The sequence below is a fragment of the Numida meleagris genome, chromosome 7 (genome assembly GCF_002078875.1).
Source record: "Numida meleagris isolate 19003 breed g44 Domestic line chromosome 7, NumMel1.0, whole genome shotgun sequence".
In the NCBI taxonomy this organism is placed as follows: Eukaryota; Metazoa; Chordata; class Aves; order Galliformes; family Numididae; genus Numida; species Numida meleagris.
The window spans coordinates 7,071,174-7,088,997 of record NC_034415.1 but is presented as its reverse complement, the minus strand read 5'-3'; the positions used below and the strand labels follow the sequence as shown (position 1 = coordinate 7,088,997).

The 17,824-nt window shown below is 48.9% G+C and overlaps 1 protein-coding gene across 8 annotated transcripts in view; it reads left to right on the top strand.

Annotated features, from left to right (window-relative positions):
• The window catches only part of RASAL2 (RAS protein activator like 2), a 157,355-nt gene that overhangs the window by 62,421 nt on the left and 77,110 nt on the right, over window positions 1–17,824 (top strand). For all 8 annotated transcript variants that reach the window (XM_021405477.1, XM_021405476.1, XM_021405478.1 and 5 more), the window contains exons 2-3: window positions 9,108–9,235; window positions 14,866–14,989. In XM_021405477.1, coding sequence (XP_021261152.1) covers window positions 9,108–9,235; window positions 14,866–14,989 — 252 coding nt within the window. The remainder of the gene's footprint in view (window positions 1–9,107; window positions 9,236–14,865; window positions 14,990–17,824) is intronic.

Genomic DNA, 17,824 nt, shown 5'->3' with positions numbered 1-17,824 from the left:
GCTTTGTGATAATTATTTTTCCCCATTACTCTTTTCTCCCATCAGGAAAACCACAGCCACACGGAGCATGGCTTTGCAGACCGCTGAGGCTGTGCTTCTATAGAGGTATTATTAAAGAGAAGGGAATTCAGCAATCCTCATGTTGCTTTGAGAAATAGATTTTGGGGCTGAGATTGTTCAGATCAGTGGCAATGGGTGAATGGATGCCTCGTATTTTTTCTGAAGGAAAGCTGAAGGCTGTGTGGCATAACGCAGTCTGCACATGGAAGGCTCAGAGGAAGTGTGTTTGTTGCCAGTAACTCCACTTGAACTTGTGTGGTCACTCTCTTACCACCTTGAGTGTGCCCGTGGCTTGTTCTTGTCTTCCCAGGAATGCTCCTCTGCATTTGCTCTTTCTACACCTCCCTCTCTTTACCTGCCCAGAGGAGGCAAAAGGGTCCTGAAGCCAGGCAGTGGCAGATGAGTGTCTGCTGGTTGGTGCCTTGCTGGCAAGGCTGGGGGACAAAGCTGTCTGCATGAGCAGAACGTCTGGAAACAGTGCTTTTTCCAAACTCCACATGCTGCTTGTGCTCATGTGTGTGTCTAGCTTCAACCACAGGTACACTGAAATCTTGTGCAACCAAAAAATAAGCAGGAACTGAGAAGTCTTTGCTTTTGAATTGTTTTTTCTTTTTCACTTGCTTGGTTTTCTTTTCCGAAGCTGCCTTGGGCCAAGTCCTTTTTAGGTTCAGGATGCTTCTCCCCAGCCTCCTTCCTGCACTGCTGTGGGCTGCCTGCAAGGAATAAAGATGCAAGAGTGAACAGAGCAGACTGGGTGCTTGCTGCTGGAGAGGCTGTGAGATGGAGATTAGGGTGGGTGAGAGTAAGCATTACAGAGAGCAGAACAGGGAGAACGGTGTAGAGCTGGATAAGAAAAGGATCTTAAGTTAATTAAGAGGAGAAACTGCAGATTTTTCTCCCAAGAATAATTAACTTTTTTGCTGTTCTTCATTTCCCACTTCCTAAAGCTCTCACGAAAGCTTCTCCTTGCTTTAGGGAGAAGTGTCACTTGAGAATCTTCTCAGAACTTGGCAGCTCGGTAATAAGGGCATGTAATCTTTTATAATCCTCTCTTCAGGTTTGTAATATCCATTTCTGTTTTGAGGTTCCAAAGCGTTTTGTAGGCCAAGCGGGATTTAACCGAGAGAAACACGTACTTAATATTCAGGAGCAAAGACTCCTGGTCCTGGACGAAGCATGAGCACGGAATGAGAAAGAAGGAAAACCTGCTCAGTATTGCAGGCAGGGTCACGGCGATGATTCTGAGCGGCCACGGGAGGTTTGCAGCCCTGACTACCCTGGGAACCGAGCTGTTTTTTCCACGGAGAGCAGCTTCTCTGCGGGTGATGTCATGGGAGTGCCCAAGCCCTGCACCGAGCTGTCTGTCTGCAGGCTGGGCTGAGCCCGGAGCACACCTGCGCCTTTCATAAGGTTCCCACCGGGATCACGTTGTGTTTTCTGGTTCCACTCATCAAGGCGCGCCGGTCGCCACGTGCTTTGGGGCCCTGGCACGGATCCATCAGAGGAGATGCTAACTTCTCCCAGCACGCGCATCTTCCACGCTGTATCTCACAAAGCTGGCTGCGAACTATGAGAAAAGGAGCGGAGGGGAGAGGCAAGGCTCAATTACCCTCCGCAAGGTTAGCGATCGGCTGTGCGGAGTCTAAGAGGCTTAGAGCAGCTCAGCAGTGTTCAAGCTAATTGGCAGCTTTAAACTGCTAATAAGAGCTTCCACACCTTTTGCACGGTGACAGCAAACTGGTGCAGCTTTCTACTTTCTAATCACAATTACCCTGCCAGGCCAATTTTAGCTTTATGCCTAATTTTGCTTTTGCTGCTAGTTCCGCAGCTCTCGTTTTCAGGACCTGCAGGAAAGCTTCGAACTGCTGGCGCACTCAGCATCTGCTAGCTGAACAACTCATGAGATTTTTAAGACGTGTGGTTTCTTTTTTGGAATGCCTCCATGATTTTCCCTTCTGAAAAGAAAATCTCAGTGAAATATCAGATCTCGTGGCTGCGTCCTCGCGGCCAAACTGCGCTTGCGCTCTTCGGGCTTGTGCCGAGGCTCTGGTGCTGGGGACACAGCCATTAGGGGCAGAGGGTGGTCGTGGTGGTAGTGCAGGGTTTGGGAAGGTTCGCTGTTGAGTTGTGTGTGTTATGGGGGAACAGGAGTGGGAATCTTGGCTCATCTTTTGACGTAGGCCCACCCTGGTGTGAAAATCACTGAGCTTTTGATAGGGAAAGTGGGGATGTTGCCAGAGTAGGGCAGGTGCACTGACTGGGGAGCGAGAAAATCAGCTGTCTGGGAGCTCGGCTGGGTGAGCCAGCCTGCTGCATCTCTGCAAACAAGTCGCATCTCTGCAGTGCAGGAGTGAGGGGGTAGGAGTGATGTCAACAAGAGGAGAGGCAGTGAGAACTCATCTTTCTGGGGGATGCTGGATTCATTAAGCTGTACCATTCTGGGGTTTTTCCTCCTGTTTGTTGCAAAGGAGACAGCCCTTGGCTGGCTCTCAGCATCACTAGATATTCACTGATCCGCTGCCTTAGCCTTTCCCATGTAAAAATCATTCATTACATCTTTAAGGCAGAACATCTCTAGGAGATTGAAGAATCCGGCCTGTAGCTCTGGTCTGCTGAGCAAAACTTGGATGCTCACTCTTCAGCCCTCTAGGGTTAGTCACGTTGTCTCTATGCTGAGGTGTGGCTGCTGGAAGCGAGCCTTCCCCCACCCCACTGCACATCCCACCACAGCTTGCCAGCAGCTGGAGGGAGAAAACTCCAAACCCTACGTCTGAACAGTGAGCAGCAGCTACCTCCAGCCTTCTCATCTCAAAGCATTAAGAGATTCTCCACCCCGAGATGGTGTGCTGGTAGTAGGGAAGGGGAAGCGTGTACAGGGCACACAAATTGCTGTTGTGATGCTTTCCGTTAGGATACAGGCCACACAAACTGCACCTGGCTGAACAACTGTTCTAAGAATCTGTGGCTGATGAGATCCTCCAGTGGGATAAAGGAAAAGCAGTTCTTAGGCTGTGCCCGATCACTGCCACTCAATAAAAGAGTAGCAGAAAGTTAATGGGATACCACTGCAGGATCGGCCAATGCTAGGAGGATTAAAGGTCTTGTAAAGAATTTGTGCCAAATGCGTTGGAATTTGAGAAAGTCATGGTGCTGGTCTCAAGTTCTGCCAGCTTCTAGAATACCTTTTTCATCTACTTTAACCTTTTCCAGCTTTATTCTGCGTAGAATGGATTTTCCAGGTAGCGCTTTGGCTGTACCCGGTTGATGGGAGAGCTTTCACCGTCCCTGAAATCTGATGGCTTTGCTAAGCTTTCCTTGCCTCCTACCCCTTGATATTAGGTTTCCCTAGAAGAATTTGGTCGCTGCTACATGCAGCTGCTGGAGGAGAGCAACTGCATTGAGCTGAATCAAGGGCTTGCCTGTGTACTGAAGGTTGCTGCGTGCGGCTATTAAATATAACAGAGAATTCACAGTGGATGCTTCCCTCTAATAACATCATACACAAACAGCGTGCCTCTCGTCCTAAAGGGCCTGCTCCTGCTTTCTGTGCTTAAAATAACTCCTCCTTCACTACAGAGGTCTTCCACCTGCTGTGAAAATGTAGGTACTTCTTCAGTGTGGTAGAGCTGTGCCACAGTGGCAGAGATGGGGAAGTGAGTCATGCTCTGTCTCAGGGTGCCTAAGATGTTTCCTAGAAAACCTGCAGCCGCTGCCCATGCTGTGATTTCAAATAAATTGACAAAACTAAGTTTCATTTCTCTAATGTGTCCTGGTCATGTCTCTATTAGCGTTGTGATTCAGAGGAGCAGTCACCCCTAGGAGCCTCTTGTTTTCTCTTGCTCAGTAGCACGTGAGTTTCTGGTTTAGCACACGTAGCATGTGCTGAATTGCTCTTGTAGTGCTGTCTGGTTGGTCGTGAGTACTGTGTTCCCTGTGAGGACATCATGGTGGCTGTCTGCTTGGGGATGAGCATCCCTGCCTTCTCTCAGATCAGTCTCTATCATTAGATGGGGAGGTGCAGGCAGTCTGCTTGGGTCACAAGCGTGGCCGGGAAGCGTCGCTTCAAGCTGGGAGTCGAGCTTGGTGAAATAGGAAATGTAAACAAAAGCTGTGTGTATTTATTTGCAGGAGAGAAAGCAGAATTGCCTGGTCGTGCTTTTCCTAGCAACCTGCAGTGCACGCAGCGAGGTCACCCGTCCCCTTGCACTGAGTAGGGCTGCTGCGGGGCCTGGGCTTGTTCTCAAATTCTCTGCTCTGCTTTAGATCCAGACCCTACAGACCTTTATCTGAATGCTGTATAACGGTCTGAAATAGTCACAGACAGGCACAGCTGTGTCGCATAACTTTGCTGGGTTTTTTAGTCTTGCATTGGTGAGTCCTTTTGCAGAAATCCTGCCTTCCTACCAAGTGTGGGTTTAAGGAACAAGACACGTTGAGACACAGCGTATTTCCCTTCCTGCCATATCTCTCCATTGAATCACTAGCTTCGTCAGCTTCTAGAGATGGGGCAAGTTCAGTGACAGCCTCTTAATTGCCCCTTGTCTGTCGGGAAGCTTCACATCAGTAGCAATTGAAGCTTCAGCTCCTGTTAAACAGCCTGATTCCAGCTGATGATTATTCAACCTGAGCTGCCTGCCCATGCGGATCTGTGTGGGTCGGAGTCCTGGCAAGATCTCAGACAACAGCATTTACCTACAGCTCTCTGAGTCCGGTCTCTATGGCAAGTACATAAACCATCATGGAAACACTGACACCGGGTGGGTAGACCTGTTGTCAGGAGGTGTTAGGGTTCCTTCTAATCTTCCTTGCGTTGAAGCTTGGCCACTCCATTAGTTACTCAGCTGCTTGGCAGCTCCGTGCTGGAAACACGAGGAGTGGAATACGGGCCCTAATAAAGTCGATGAACGTTTGGCAAGTACTTCAGTAAGCCCTCAGCTTCACCACAGGAAGAGCTCTGCTCCAAAACGGGGCCTTGACTCGTGCCAGGGGTGCTCTTGTCATCACTGGGATGGAGGTTTGCTTTTCTGCGTTTATTGATAGCAGGGAGAGTGCTTTTTGGCAGAAGAAACCGAAGAAGTGAATTATGTCATTTTGTTGCTTTTAACGTAGATTTGTTGGCCGGATTTCTGCAAATTCTGTCCTTTTCACTTCTCAAGAGAAGATGCCCCTCTTCTGGTAGTGGCAGAGCTGCTGGGGGCCAGAGCTGCTAAATGCCACTGGAACATTTGACATAGCTGGGAAATAATTCTCTGATCCTGCCCATTGAGTGCATTTTGTATTCTCCACTTGTGAATGCATTTGGAAGTTTTGTTGTTGCGTAGTTGCAGTGGAAGATTCAGAAATGTTCCCATCTGACAGCACCAGCACTACTCCCTCAACTGCCATCAGTTTTCATGAGATGCCTTATCCCTCTCTGCAGGACCAGCCTGGCACTGGCTCCTTCTTTCCATCTTCCTTCTCCCAGCACCAGTCAGCACCTCTATTTGATACCTCAATTGCGGTGTGACTGCTCCTTCCCCCCCCTATTTTTTTTTTCTTTATAAGCTCTGCAGTTAATAATAAGGTACAAGTTGTCATTTGGCTGAGAGAATGGGAGCTTTGTGGATATTTATAACGTGCCTAATGGCATTTCAGAGCCCCAAGGAAAAACGGCACAGTTTCAGCTCTTCAGCTGTGTCGGATGTGGCAGGCGGGCAGCGGTGCTGCTCGGTTCAGCAGGGAGCGGGTACAGAGAAGGGGATTTTTTCCAAGCTGTTACTTAACTGATATTAGCATTTGAAGGCACAGAAGGCATGACCTTTCATCCTGTGTGTGTGTGTGTAGTCTAACTGATTCTGCCTTCCTGAATGCCTCATTGTAGTGATGCAGAAGGGGAAGGGTTGCATCGGGCCAGAGAAACGCATCTCTCAGCAGTGCTTGCGTGCCCAGGTGTGTGGCTGTGTGAGCCCATCCCACCCGCACACCTGCAGACTCAGAGCTCTCAGGTGCTCCTCCTGCATCTCTTTTAGTACATTCATCAGTGAGTTGCCCTCCAACACCCAAGCTTGTATGAACCAGTAGATAATGTCGTATGAGATGGTAGAGAATAGCCTTAAGGTGAGAAATGGTAGCCCTGATAAAGGTATGGTAAGGGCAGTGAGGCAGTGGCACAGGTTGCCCAGAGAGGTGGTGGTGCCCTGTCCCTGCAGACCCCCAAGGTCAGGCTGGTGCTCCATCCCTACAGACACTCAAAATCAGACTGGATGGGCTCTGAGCACCTGATGGAGCTGTGGGTGTCCCTGCTCAGTGCAGGGGAGTTGAGCCAGATGGCCTTTCAGGGTCCCTTCCAACTCAAACAGTTCCTTGATTTTCAACCATTCCCTAAAGCAATCCCAAATACACATGGACTTCTTGCTGCTGCCTTCCTTTAGTGATCCGATCCGCGCTGCTAAATCAGTTTTATGGAGCGTTAGTGGCAGAGATTGGTGGGTTTTATTGCACTCACATTGAGGCCAAGAATATAAAACGAAAACCAAAGATGAAGAACACCGGAAAACAAAATGGGGTTTGTGAAGCAACCAAGCGTATACATGATACTGTGCAAAGTCCCCAAGAGTCTTCAGACTGAACTTGTAAAGTATTCCAGTGCAAGGTTTGAAGTTACAGCTGTTGGCAGAGGTTGGCCACTCGGGCAGGCCAGCTGAGAAAGGACTGAAATAGGGCAGGGAAGCTGCTAGGTACGAGTGCACTGAAGCTTGTGGCTGTTGCAGGCAGCTTCCTTGTGCGTTCAGCTCCCTGTGGGTTGCAAGATGGGCTTCCAGCATCAGAGAGGGGAGAGGACCAGAGGTACCCAATGCTTTGGACAGCTGTTAGCCACCAGCCCCTGGCCTATTGGGGAAGGCAGCCTCGGTCAGCCTACGGGGCTGCCGAGCTGTGTCCTGGCATGCATTTGGAAGGCTGCTAATGCACAAGGTATTAATGCTGCAGCGTGCTCCAGCCGTGACTGACAGCTCCAGACACCGAGGTGGCACGCTGCGCTGCCAGCAGTCTGCAGAAAGCTTCTCTGACACGGCCAGCCCGCCTGGCAGGGAGCCGAGGCTGGCCTGCAGCACCCGATGACTCAGTGAAGTCCGGGAGCTGTTACCGCAGTGGAAGAAGCCATTCTGTTCTTTAATCCTTCTGTACAGCCCATAGATCAATTGGATGGTACGGTGCCAAAGCCTCTAGTTAGGAGAAATTATAATGCAAAAGTCTGCTGGGGCTGGGCAAGCTGTGACGGTAGTAGGCTCTGTGCTGGAGCTGGCGGTTCAGAAGGGTTTCGGGTGGTGTGAGCAAGGCAGCCCCAAAGGTTGCTCCATTACCACGCTGCTCCGTCCCTTTTCCCCTGATCTTGTCCTCCCATACCCAAAGGACTGCATCCCGAGCTCTGGCCTTTGCCTTTGTTGCACGCTCCCAGCTGAGGTCCCCCTCGCTCTGTCAGCCTGCTGCTCCTCGCTTGGGCTCTTTCAGCACGGGGAGGAGGCTGCACAGGAACCAGGGTGGCTTCCTGGAGCCCTGCCTGTGCCTACACAGATGTCTGGGTGCCCTGGACCTGTGCAGGGCTGCTAGAAAGCAAGCGTGGTGTAGGGGCTGCTTCTGAGCCTCCCTCCTTCTCTGCGTGATCCCACCTGACAGCAAGGAAACAAGGGGGGGTTTCGGTTCCATTGTTATTCAGAGCCACCCGTTGTTCGCGTTTTGCTGCTTAAAGGCATTGGGTTGCGTGCTTCAGGTAATCTTCTGAGTGACCACAAAAATCTTAATGCACGATCCTAACGCAGCATGAGCTGGGAACAAGGTACCGAGAGCTGCTTCACAGCATAATTCTCCAGCTTTCCAAGCGGGCCCTGAGACAAAGCTGCTGTGCGGAGGAGGAGGGCACGGAGATGTCGCAGCTCTCTTAATAACGAGGTGGGATTTGGAACGCAGCGCTCAGCCAGGAGCAAAGCACTCGGAGGAGGGTTCCTCGCTGCCCTCCCGCTTGCAAGCGGCGGTGCCTGAGGATTCACTGGCCTCTAGTGGCGGAACACATGCAGTGGGTACGGCGCGCATCGTCCTTAGCCGTGTGCGAACGCTGCGAAACTCCTCGAGCAGGATTTCAGCGCTCGTCTAGGAACCTCATGGGCTCCTAAAATGCAGGAGGGGCTGCTGGCTTCCTGCAGAGCGAGTGCGAGCCCCTGGTGGGGCGGTGCTGCTATCTGCAGGGTCAGCCCCCTGGCAGTAGCTCAGGAAGCTGTAGAGCTGGGTCGGAGAGCTGCACGGGTTGCAGTCGGTGTGCCCAGCTGCCTGGCAGCTCGCTCTGGCTCGGGGCTCACTTGCTTGGCAGTGCCACCTGCACGGCTGCTGCGCTTCTGCGTTCTCCTTTCTGGTCCCAGAGCAAAATTCTCGTGGCGAGAGGCACAACGAGGCGTGGAGCTCGAGGCTGAGAGTCTTGAGGCAAATTGGCTTTTTAGTTCTTTGTCGCTGCAGCGGTGGTGGCTGAATGGAAATGCTGGGAGGCTGCCGTCTGTCACAATTTAATCTGACAGCTTCCCTGCTGGAAGGATGCTAGGAAGCCCTTCCCAAATCAGTGCCGTCCCCTTGAGTTTTCCCTCCCTTCTTCATGCCTCCTGCCTTGCTCTCAGTCTCCCTTCCCGCATCTCTCTGCCCTCAGTCTCACGTAATCGGGTTTATTAAGATGCAGGGGACGTTCAGGGCCCACACTTCTCAGAAGGAAGCGGAGTTTGCGTGCGGGCTGTCGCTCTCTGCTTTTGGTTATATTTCAGTCTTCGGCAGCAGCATTCATATTCTTGTCAGGTATTGCTATTTTCATAAGCCACGCTGTAGATGCATAAGTATTCACGGTGTGCCTCGCGCTGCCTTCCCCACCGTGCCTCCCAAGATTAGCAGTTTGTCTTTTAACACGCCAAAACTTGCCCTGTTAAGTACGGCTCGCTGCTCTGCTGCAGACCCACGAAGGGAAGGAGGGCAGCTAACGAGACGGGCTAATGAGACGGGCTAATGACGCTAAGATCCCCGTTCTGTGTTCGCAGATGTAAAAGGACCACCTACACACAGGCTGTCCTGCGGCCAGTCCCCCTACACCGAGACGACGACATGGGAGAGGAAGTACTGCATCCTGACTGACAGCCAGCTGGTGCTGCTCAACAGGGAGAAGGAGGTGAGAGAACACACGTCGGCCTTCCGCGGTAACACGGGAAGGCAGCTTTCTTCACTTTTTTCTTTTTTCAAGCTGCTCGCAAGTCGAGTTGAGTGTGTGAACAAGAAAGCTAACCTGTTCTGTCTGCAGAGATGGCACGGCATGCAGAGTTACAAAGCAGCTGGTCCAGGTGCCAATTGCACAGAAGCAAACTGCATGCATCCACTGCTCCCTGCTTGAGTTTCAGGGCCAGCATTTCAGCCTGACGCTCCATTTCTCTCTGCTCTCTCTGCTTTTAATGGTAGCTAAAGCCACCGTGGCTACCTGAACGTCACATCAGCGCAGGCGTAAGCTTGCAAAAGTGTTTTGTTGGTGCCTGTGTTGGGGTGCAGAGCACAGGGGGGTATGCAACCTTCGTGCTCTGCAGTCATTTTGCTGCTGTCAGAAGGTAAATTGCTTGAGACAAGGGTTTGCCTTCTCTCTTGCTAAGTCCAGCAAACAGGATTGAGTGGCCCTTGGCATGGAATATTCAAAGCTATTGCAACCTTTGCTTTAATTATAAAATTACCGTGTGTGTGTGTATATATAGCACGTAGGACTTGGCGTTGTGCCTTGGTATGAAGGTAATGTCAATATGGTTAAAGAATGGGCATATTTTACTTGACTGAAGCACTGTGAACAAACGAATGCTGATAAGTCCTTTCTTGAGCATACACCACAGTATGGTTTTTCTTGTTTTATTTAATGTCTACGGGCTCTCACAAATACATGAGCTTGAGAAGTTGATAATGTTCCTGGTTTTGTTTGCTTAAGTACTCTGCTATAGATTTACCGTTTAAATATTTCGGGAGGAGCTGTAAAGTAGGAATGATTTCAGATTCCTGAAATAGATTTTATTATGTATAAATATCTATGAATCTGAGTCTAATACCATGGTTTCCTGCATTTGGAAATGGCCTGAATTTGTGCTTTTTTTCATAATTCTTTGAAAGCTTCTGCACAGGCTGAGAGCATGAGACCTGTTCCTGGTGTTATCCATCTTGAGCTTTGATTGGATGCACTTACAAGGGCTGAAACATTTCCCTGCATAGGGAGAGTGGGAGGAAAAGGTTTAGAGGAGGACGAGGACTTGAGTTATTAGAAGGGAACAGCATCAGTGCTAATTTGTAGGAGAGGCAATCAAATGCAGGGAAAATTGAAGACCCATATCATAATGTTTGTTGACTACATAATTCTTTTCTAGTCTGACAGGAATGTCACCTAAGGAATTAAGGTATCTCCTGAAGAAACGTAAGGACGTGAGAAGTATTCCTAAAGCTGTGCTATAGCAGCACAGCTGGACTAAAAGGATGCATCTCATTAAGAGATGCATTAAGGAGCGTAATTGGAAAAAAACATTGGCTCATATCAGCAATAATTATCTGAAGGTGGTAACCGTGCTCTTAAGGGTTGTTAATTTTGCTTACCACGTTAAAACATCTTGCCAGGAGTCAGATGAGCCTCTAGCTTAGATCCTGAGGAGCAAATATGGGAACTCTGAAGCATTGCTGATGTAAAGTCATTGCATGTGGTATTTAAACGCCCTCTGATTTTTGCCTGTTTTCTGCCAGAAGCTCAAGAAGTTCTGTATTGGGGCATAGGCAGCGTGGGCTTTGAGTATAGTAAAGGAAACGTTTGTAATGGAGTCTGCCAGCACTATCACAATGAGAAATAACTTGTTTTGGAGAATGCTGTGTGCAGATGAGCCGGGCAGACATGCCTTTGGTGCAGGTGTGACTCCGCATGCTGATAATGTGATTTGTTTCAGAAGCTAGAGCCAGACTGGCCGTTCTGATTTCGAAGTAATTTGGGACTACTCTAAGCAAAAAGGGAACTCCTAGCAGGCACAAGTGCTTATAGGAAAATAAAAGGTTGTTTTAATCTAGAGACTGTACATACGGCAGTGTACGTACAATCCCTTAAAGAAATGAAACAGCTACACTGGTGGAACTGCTGGTTGAGGCGAGGAGCTGATGCTCTGAATTTGCATCTTCAATGCCTCCCGAGCAGAGGTGTCCCTTGCAGCTTTCCTGGGGAAGGGCAGCAGCACGGTGCCTTTTGCTTGGTGAGTCACTGGGAGGGGAAAGGCTCCATGGCATGTGGTGTCCAGGCAGGAGAGAACAGAAGCTCACAAGCCTGGGAAGAACGGAATGATGGAGAAGTGTGTAGGAGGAGAATGGGAAAGAGCCCCTGGGGTGGGATGGCAGATACCACCTTCCTAAGCAAGGGAAGGAGTTAAAGGCATGAGGAAAGGGGAGGTTACAAAATGCAGAAAATAGATTCTCAGAGCAAAATGATATTTAGAGTGAAATTGTTGGAAAGGTGATCCTGGAGGGTGTTCTTTTGTTAACCTGAAACAAGGCAACAGGAAGATGGAGAGGTTCCTGCTCTGAACATGGAAACTGCTGGTAGGGCAGGACGGTCAGATTTTCTTTCAGCTGTTGACGAGGATCTTAGAAACAACGTGAGGAACAGAATGATACACATCAGTAAGGGAATGGGTGGGAGGGCAGAAGGAAGAGATGCTAACAGCACAGTGCCCTTTGAGCCGGCACGGAGCACAGTCTTTTATTTTAAGGCTGGGAGAACAGAATAAAAGTAAACCAGGGAGTAAGAAACCTTTTTTTCTTGTAACACCCTCTCTGCCCACCCCCGCATGGATTTTTTGACAAGGCAGCTGGGATGGTGTGTGCAGACAGACTGGCACTGTGCAAGCACAACAGTAGGTTGGAAATCAGAGACATTTCGAGGCACAACTTGGTCCAAAAATATCTGTAATTGGTTAGACAAAAATAGGCTGAGAGTATCACCTTGTGCAGCGTAGATAAATATTAATTACTTGACAGCTCATCGACTTTCTGAAATGAAATAGGTGGGATTGCAGAATGAAGATTATTAATGAATGGAAGAGACTGAGACCCAAACCGTAAGTAGAAAGAAAATGAACACCTGTAGGGGCATGAGGGACGACTTAGCAAATAGGGAGGCTTGAGTGACAGATGTGCAATTACGAGAACATCTCGTGGTGTGGCAACACCTTGCAGCATCTTCCAAGACTAGGAGAACAGGTCTAGGCTGATTCTCGCTTACAAATCAGTGTTTCTTTTTTATATGAGGAAGACAATTTCCCACTGTCAGGAGAGCGTCGATGTTTTCAGCGTTGGGGAAACCTGTTCCATAGGGCAAGAGCTGTGAGCACCCACTTCTAAAGAAGGCACGATAAAGGGAGCCTGCAAAAACAGAGGCATGGAAGGAGGAAAAGGGAATGAGTCAGTGTCTCTGATCAGCGGTTTCTCATAGATAACCCATTGCACAGCACTTTCATGAGAGATGTGACAAAGGAGTGCATCTGGGTTTGGGCTGCTTTTTGGTTAGTCACCGTCTGTAACTTGGCTGCTGTCCTACAGAATCTTTTAGTTTTACATTCAGCTGCAAATGAGAATCTCTTATCACTGTGGTTGGCTCTTCCCTTTTCTCCCCCGCGCCACAGACCCTACCTTCTTGGTTCTGCAAATCTGAATTGCCTGTAAATGCGAGTTTGTCAAAGCTCAACTCACGCATAAGATGTGTCTCAATTCCCAAATGAGTTTAATTATTTGTCTTGCAAGATCCCCAATAAATGCTTTTCAACGTTTTTAAAGTGGATTTTTAAGTCCGGATTTTAGCCAGCTTCTAACTTCCTCAAGGAAGGCAAAAACTAGTGAAGAGCTCTATCATTATGTAACTGTTCGTTGATGTGATTCCAAACTTCCTTATTAGTTCAGAAGAGGCTGTGAATTCTCAAGTTTTTTGGTCTTTCCAGTCTGAAAAAAAAAAAATCTATCTGCAATGAACAAGCTCTTTTCTGCCTACTTCTGTTTTTTTAAGGTGCCCAGCTTACTTTAAGTTGCATTAAATGCTTGTGAAGCTGTTCCTCTGTTCCATCTGAAATCTCTCCATCATCAGACTAGAAATCCCAAGCACAGGGTTTATACTTTAAAAAGGGTGTTCAGCAGCAGGTGAGCTGTGATACTGTTCAAGAGATGAAAGCCTGAGCTGTGAACCTGCCCTTGTTACATTCTGGAAATCACCGATGAAACATGGTCAGGGTTGTCAGCAAGCCAGAGCAGGGCTGGGCCATTCTGGGTTGGTGAAGGCTCGGCAGGTCAAAGAGCAGGGCAACAAAGCTGCACATCGACCTGCTGGCAGCCTGAAGTGCTGCTCGAGCCCTGAGTTTGCAATGCTTAGTGGTTCTCCTCAGTCCTGCTGCGGTGTTGCTTCTGATGCAGCTTGGGGAATTCCCGAGAGAAATTAATAGTATCAGGTGTTTCTCAAGGCACTGTAACAAAAGCAGTCTTTTTCTGGTGCGGGCTGTTCTGCACCAGATTGAGCTTTGCTACACCAGTGACCCTCCTTTAGCATGCAGCCCAGCCACGTTTTCCTGATCCAGGCAGATGGTGAGTGCGGAAGGTGCCGTGGCTCCTGGGCAGGACCCCAGCCCTCCAACACTCATCCTGCTAATGGCTCAGGTCCCCTCTGAAGATAAATCCTATCTCTGGTATGCAGCAGTCGGTTTGCTTTTGACACTGGCTGCGGTGTGCTGCGGCCTGTTTGCTTTTCCCAAGGACGTGAAAGGCGGCGTGGGCTGAGCCACCAACCTCCTCCTCGCCCCCAGGCTGTCCTGCTGGCCACTGTCACCCTTCTTAGACACTGCTAGCAGGGTGCTCCGAGCCGGCCCTTCACCTCACTGGGCTGGAAGGATGTTTCTGTCATCCTGTGCCAGAAAGAGAGCAAAGGTACTGAAGGAGGGTACTTAAAAGAAGAGGGACTGTATGAATTTCTCAGCTAAAAGTCAGAGGGTGGAGAAGTCTACCCCACAGGAGCTGCATAGGTGTGGAACCAGCGTGTAAGTGTAGGTTCATCGAGTTCCCTGAGCAAGGAGCAGCACCTCAGTGCTTTTAAGGTGTGCTGCATCCCTCCAAAACATGCTCTGAAAAGCACAGTGTGTCAAAGGGAGGGAGACCAAATGGTGTCTCCAGATGAATCCTGACAATCTAACCTATGACCTTGATTGAATGAGCGTAGCATAAACTTAACAAAATTACTTTGTTCGACCTCAGATCATTTGGCAAAGGAGCTGCTGTAAATATTTACCAACAAAGAGAGTGGTCATAGCAGAGTAACTGCTGGAGGTTTGGGAAACATGCTGTTAAAAATGAGCACTGTTTGAAGGAGACAAACAGACTGGCAGTAGTAACAAATGGCATTCTCTTAAGGTCACTTTTAATGCGAATTGCATGAAAGTCAGGAAATGCCAGAACCAGTTTGCGAGAGCCAGAGCAGTGCTGCCTGCTTCTAAAATAGGGTGGTGTCTCATGCATCTTTTACAGCCTTCGGTACAAATCTGATCTGCTGGGTGGCAGCCCTGCCCACGGCAGGGACTTGGAGCTAGGTGAGCTTCAAGGTCCCTTCCGACCCAAACCATTCCGTGGTTCCAAACGAACGGTCTCTTTTTGTTTGCTGTTAATACTCCGTTTACATTGGCGCTTGGAGGGTATGGAAACACCGCAAAGCGAAAAGCGATGCTCTCACCGGGGTCGCAAGCTAACAGCTGTCTGCATCTTTCCACGCAGGTGCCCACCGACGGGTTGCAAGAGCCTCAGGATGCTACCAAAGGCCGCTGCCTGCGCCGCACGGTGAGCGTGCCCTCCGAGGGCCAGTTCCCCGACTACCCGCCAGATGGGGCCACCAAGCTGGGTAAGTGAAGCGCAGCGGATGGATGGGAATTTCTAGCTGCACGCCTTCCTAGGCAGCATCCCTGCGCAGCAGCCCGCACCTTGCAGCCAGCTGCTGCCTGTAGCTGCCTACGAAGGGGTTTACGCAGCAGGATTAATGTCGCTGAGGCTGTGCAGGGTGCCGGAGAAGCTGGGCTGCTATGGGACATGTGGAGGCTTGTAGCTGTGCGTGTGAGGGTACTGACAGTGCTGGGGTTTGCAGCTGAGGGCAGTGTGATAGGAATACAACTTCTGCTGGTAGCTTGTTTCTCCTGTGACAGAAGCTTTGCAGCAGTGGTTTCCAAAGTCCAGTCCAGAGTTTTTCTCCCTTCGTTATCCCACCCCACGTCTGGCTGCATAAAGCATCATTGCAGCTCTTCCCAAGGCACAGAGTTGGAGGAGGCAGCAGCCGTGCGCAGAGGAATTCTTCTTTTCATTCCCCACTCATGCAAGGAATTGCCTAGGCATAAGCTGTGAACTACCAATAGGGGCTAGGAGCAATTCTTCTTTAGTGCTTCTCTAAAATATCAATCCTGAGAAAGCAAGTTATAACAAAAACTATTGAACATCTCTAAACAGTACAACAGCTGTGATTATTGTTATCAGAGGTGAAGAGCAGGTAAGGTATTTCTCATTTCATAGGCTCATCTGAGTTTTATGCCAAATAATTTTATTCTCTAAGTGTATCACACTCAAGTCATTAGAAGAGAAAGTACTGTGAAGCTAAACATAGAAAATCCCACTCTTCTGGATAGTTAATTAACAGATTGCAAATGTAGCACTTGTTTGTTTGTTCTTGCTTGTAGCACTACCTGACTCTTCCTTATCTGGGGGAGGAAGATAGGGCTGTGTTTTTTGGTTTGGTTTGACTCATGGGTTAGGAGTCTGAGAGGAAAGAGGCGGGTCAGTGATTTAGGAAGGAAAATTGCAAAATACTTGGGGATGGGAGAGGTAAACATAACTCCCATCAGATTTGTTGGTGGCATTTCAAATGCGGCTCTAAACGATCATTTTGTTCTGTCGTATGAACAAATATTTGTTCTTGTTTGGAAGTAAAAGCAGCATTAAGCACATTTACATTGTGCTCCAGGCAAAGTAGCTGCTCCAGGTGTGTGGCTGGTGGGGTGGCAGGGGAATCACACTGCAGCCAGGCTGTGCTAGGCAACGAGCGTTATTTCTAGCTTTGCAAGCTAGACAGAACTCTAAAATCCAGGGGATTCCAATGCTTGCTTCTATACCATGTGCAAAACATGTGGAGAAGAATTTATACACTTCACTAAGCATCTGAATAGCTGGAAATTCAAGTGTTGCATTTTAACACGTAACCTTGCAACCTTCTTCGTTTTTCTTCAAATGCCATAGGGAATAGGTGGCTGTGCTGTTTGGGTGTGTGCATTACAGTGTGTTTTGTGACAACTTTAGATGCCTGCGTCTTGTAGTGTGCTATTTGACAAATGCCTGGCGGGAATCTATTAAAAGCACAAGGGAAACCCATGCGGAGCATCATCTTCTCCATATGAGAATGTTAGCAAATGGAGACATCAACAGAGCGTGTAACTAAAGGAAGGGGACGTGCAGTGTCATAGAATCATAGAATGGCCTGGGTTGAAAAGGACCTCAAAGATCATTGAGTTTAACCCTCCCCTGCTGAGTGCAGGGTCACCAACCACTAGACCAGGCTGCCCAGAGCCATGTCCAGACTGGCCTTGAATGCCTCCAGGCACGGGGCGTCCACAACCTCCTTGGGCAACCTGTTCCAGTGGGTGGGGAGGAAGAAAGGCATGAGCTGGAGAAAAATGGAGCAATGTCCTATCTGTGAGGAGGGATGAGAGTAAGTGGGAGGGATGGCTATGTGTAATCTGATAGCAGCACCCTAGGTGAGGTTCTCTTGTCTTCACATCCTGGCTAGAAGTGTCTCACGTTGTGATTACACCTTGCTAATGAGGAACGTGGGTTGATGGAGCAGTGGGAATAGCTTTGTGTCAAGGTGTGGAGCCAGAGGACAAACCAGTGTGGGAAACCACTGGACGTCTTTATAGAGAACAAGGGGGTGGTGGCAGTCAGGACGTATCAGCAGCAGTACAGGTGACAACAGGGCTAAAGTAGCTTTGGAATGCACACCAAAACCTGAAAGCGCAGCAGAGGCCAATAAAATATCTAGTAGAGAAAGTGCTGTGCAGAGCTGATAAGAATAACTTACTTGTCCTAGGAAAGTGTGTGCATGACATGGCAAGAGCAGGATGTGCATCTTATAATGATGTCTGGAACTACCACCTGCAGATGAGCTTCTTGGGGCTGGTACTGATGCAGAGGTTAACACATAGCAATGGCATTTGTTTTTGTTCTCCAAGGTTGCTGTACCTCTCTTGCCATTAAAAAATAAAAAAAAAAAAATCAGGTGATGGATTTTTTTTGTCTGTAGCACCTTTATAAAACATGAAGAGTATCATTATCAGATCAATCAATCTTTTTTAATGGAACAATTGGAACAGTATGTGTTCTTCTGAGGCAGTGCTTAATTAACAGCAATACCCATTCTGCAAATGTGTGCAGCATTCTTTTATAGCCGTGTGCATGCATCCTTGGAGCACCATTCCTAGGAAGTGTGTGGGAGAGGAACTACCCATGTTACACATCTCTTGCTTCAGCCTCTGTGCCGTAACTCACCAAAGGTCAACACTAAGTCAAGTGTGCCTTACCCAAGGGCTGCTGGAGTCATTCTTGCCATCTCTTTCATTGCTACCCTTGCTGCAGGGTTGGCTCAGCTGTTTGTGCGGCAGCTGCTGACCCGCCATGGTTTGCAGTCCTGCGTCCTAAG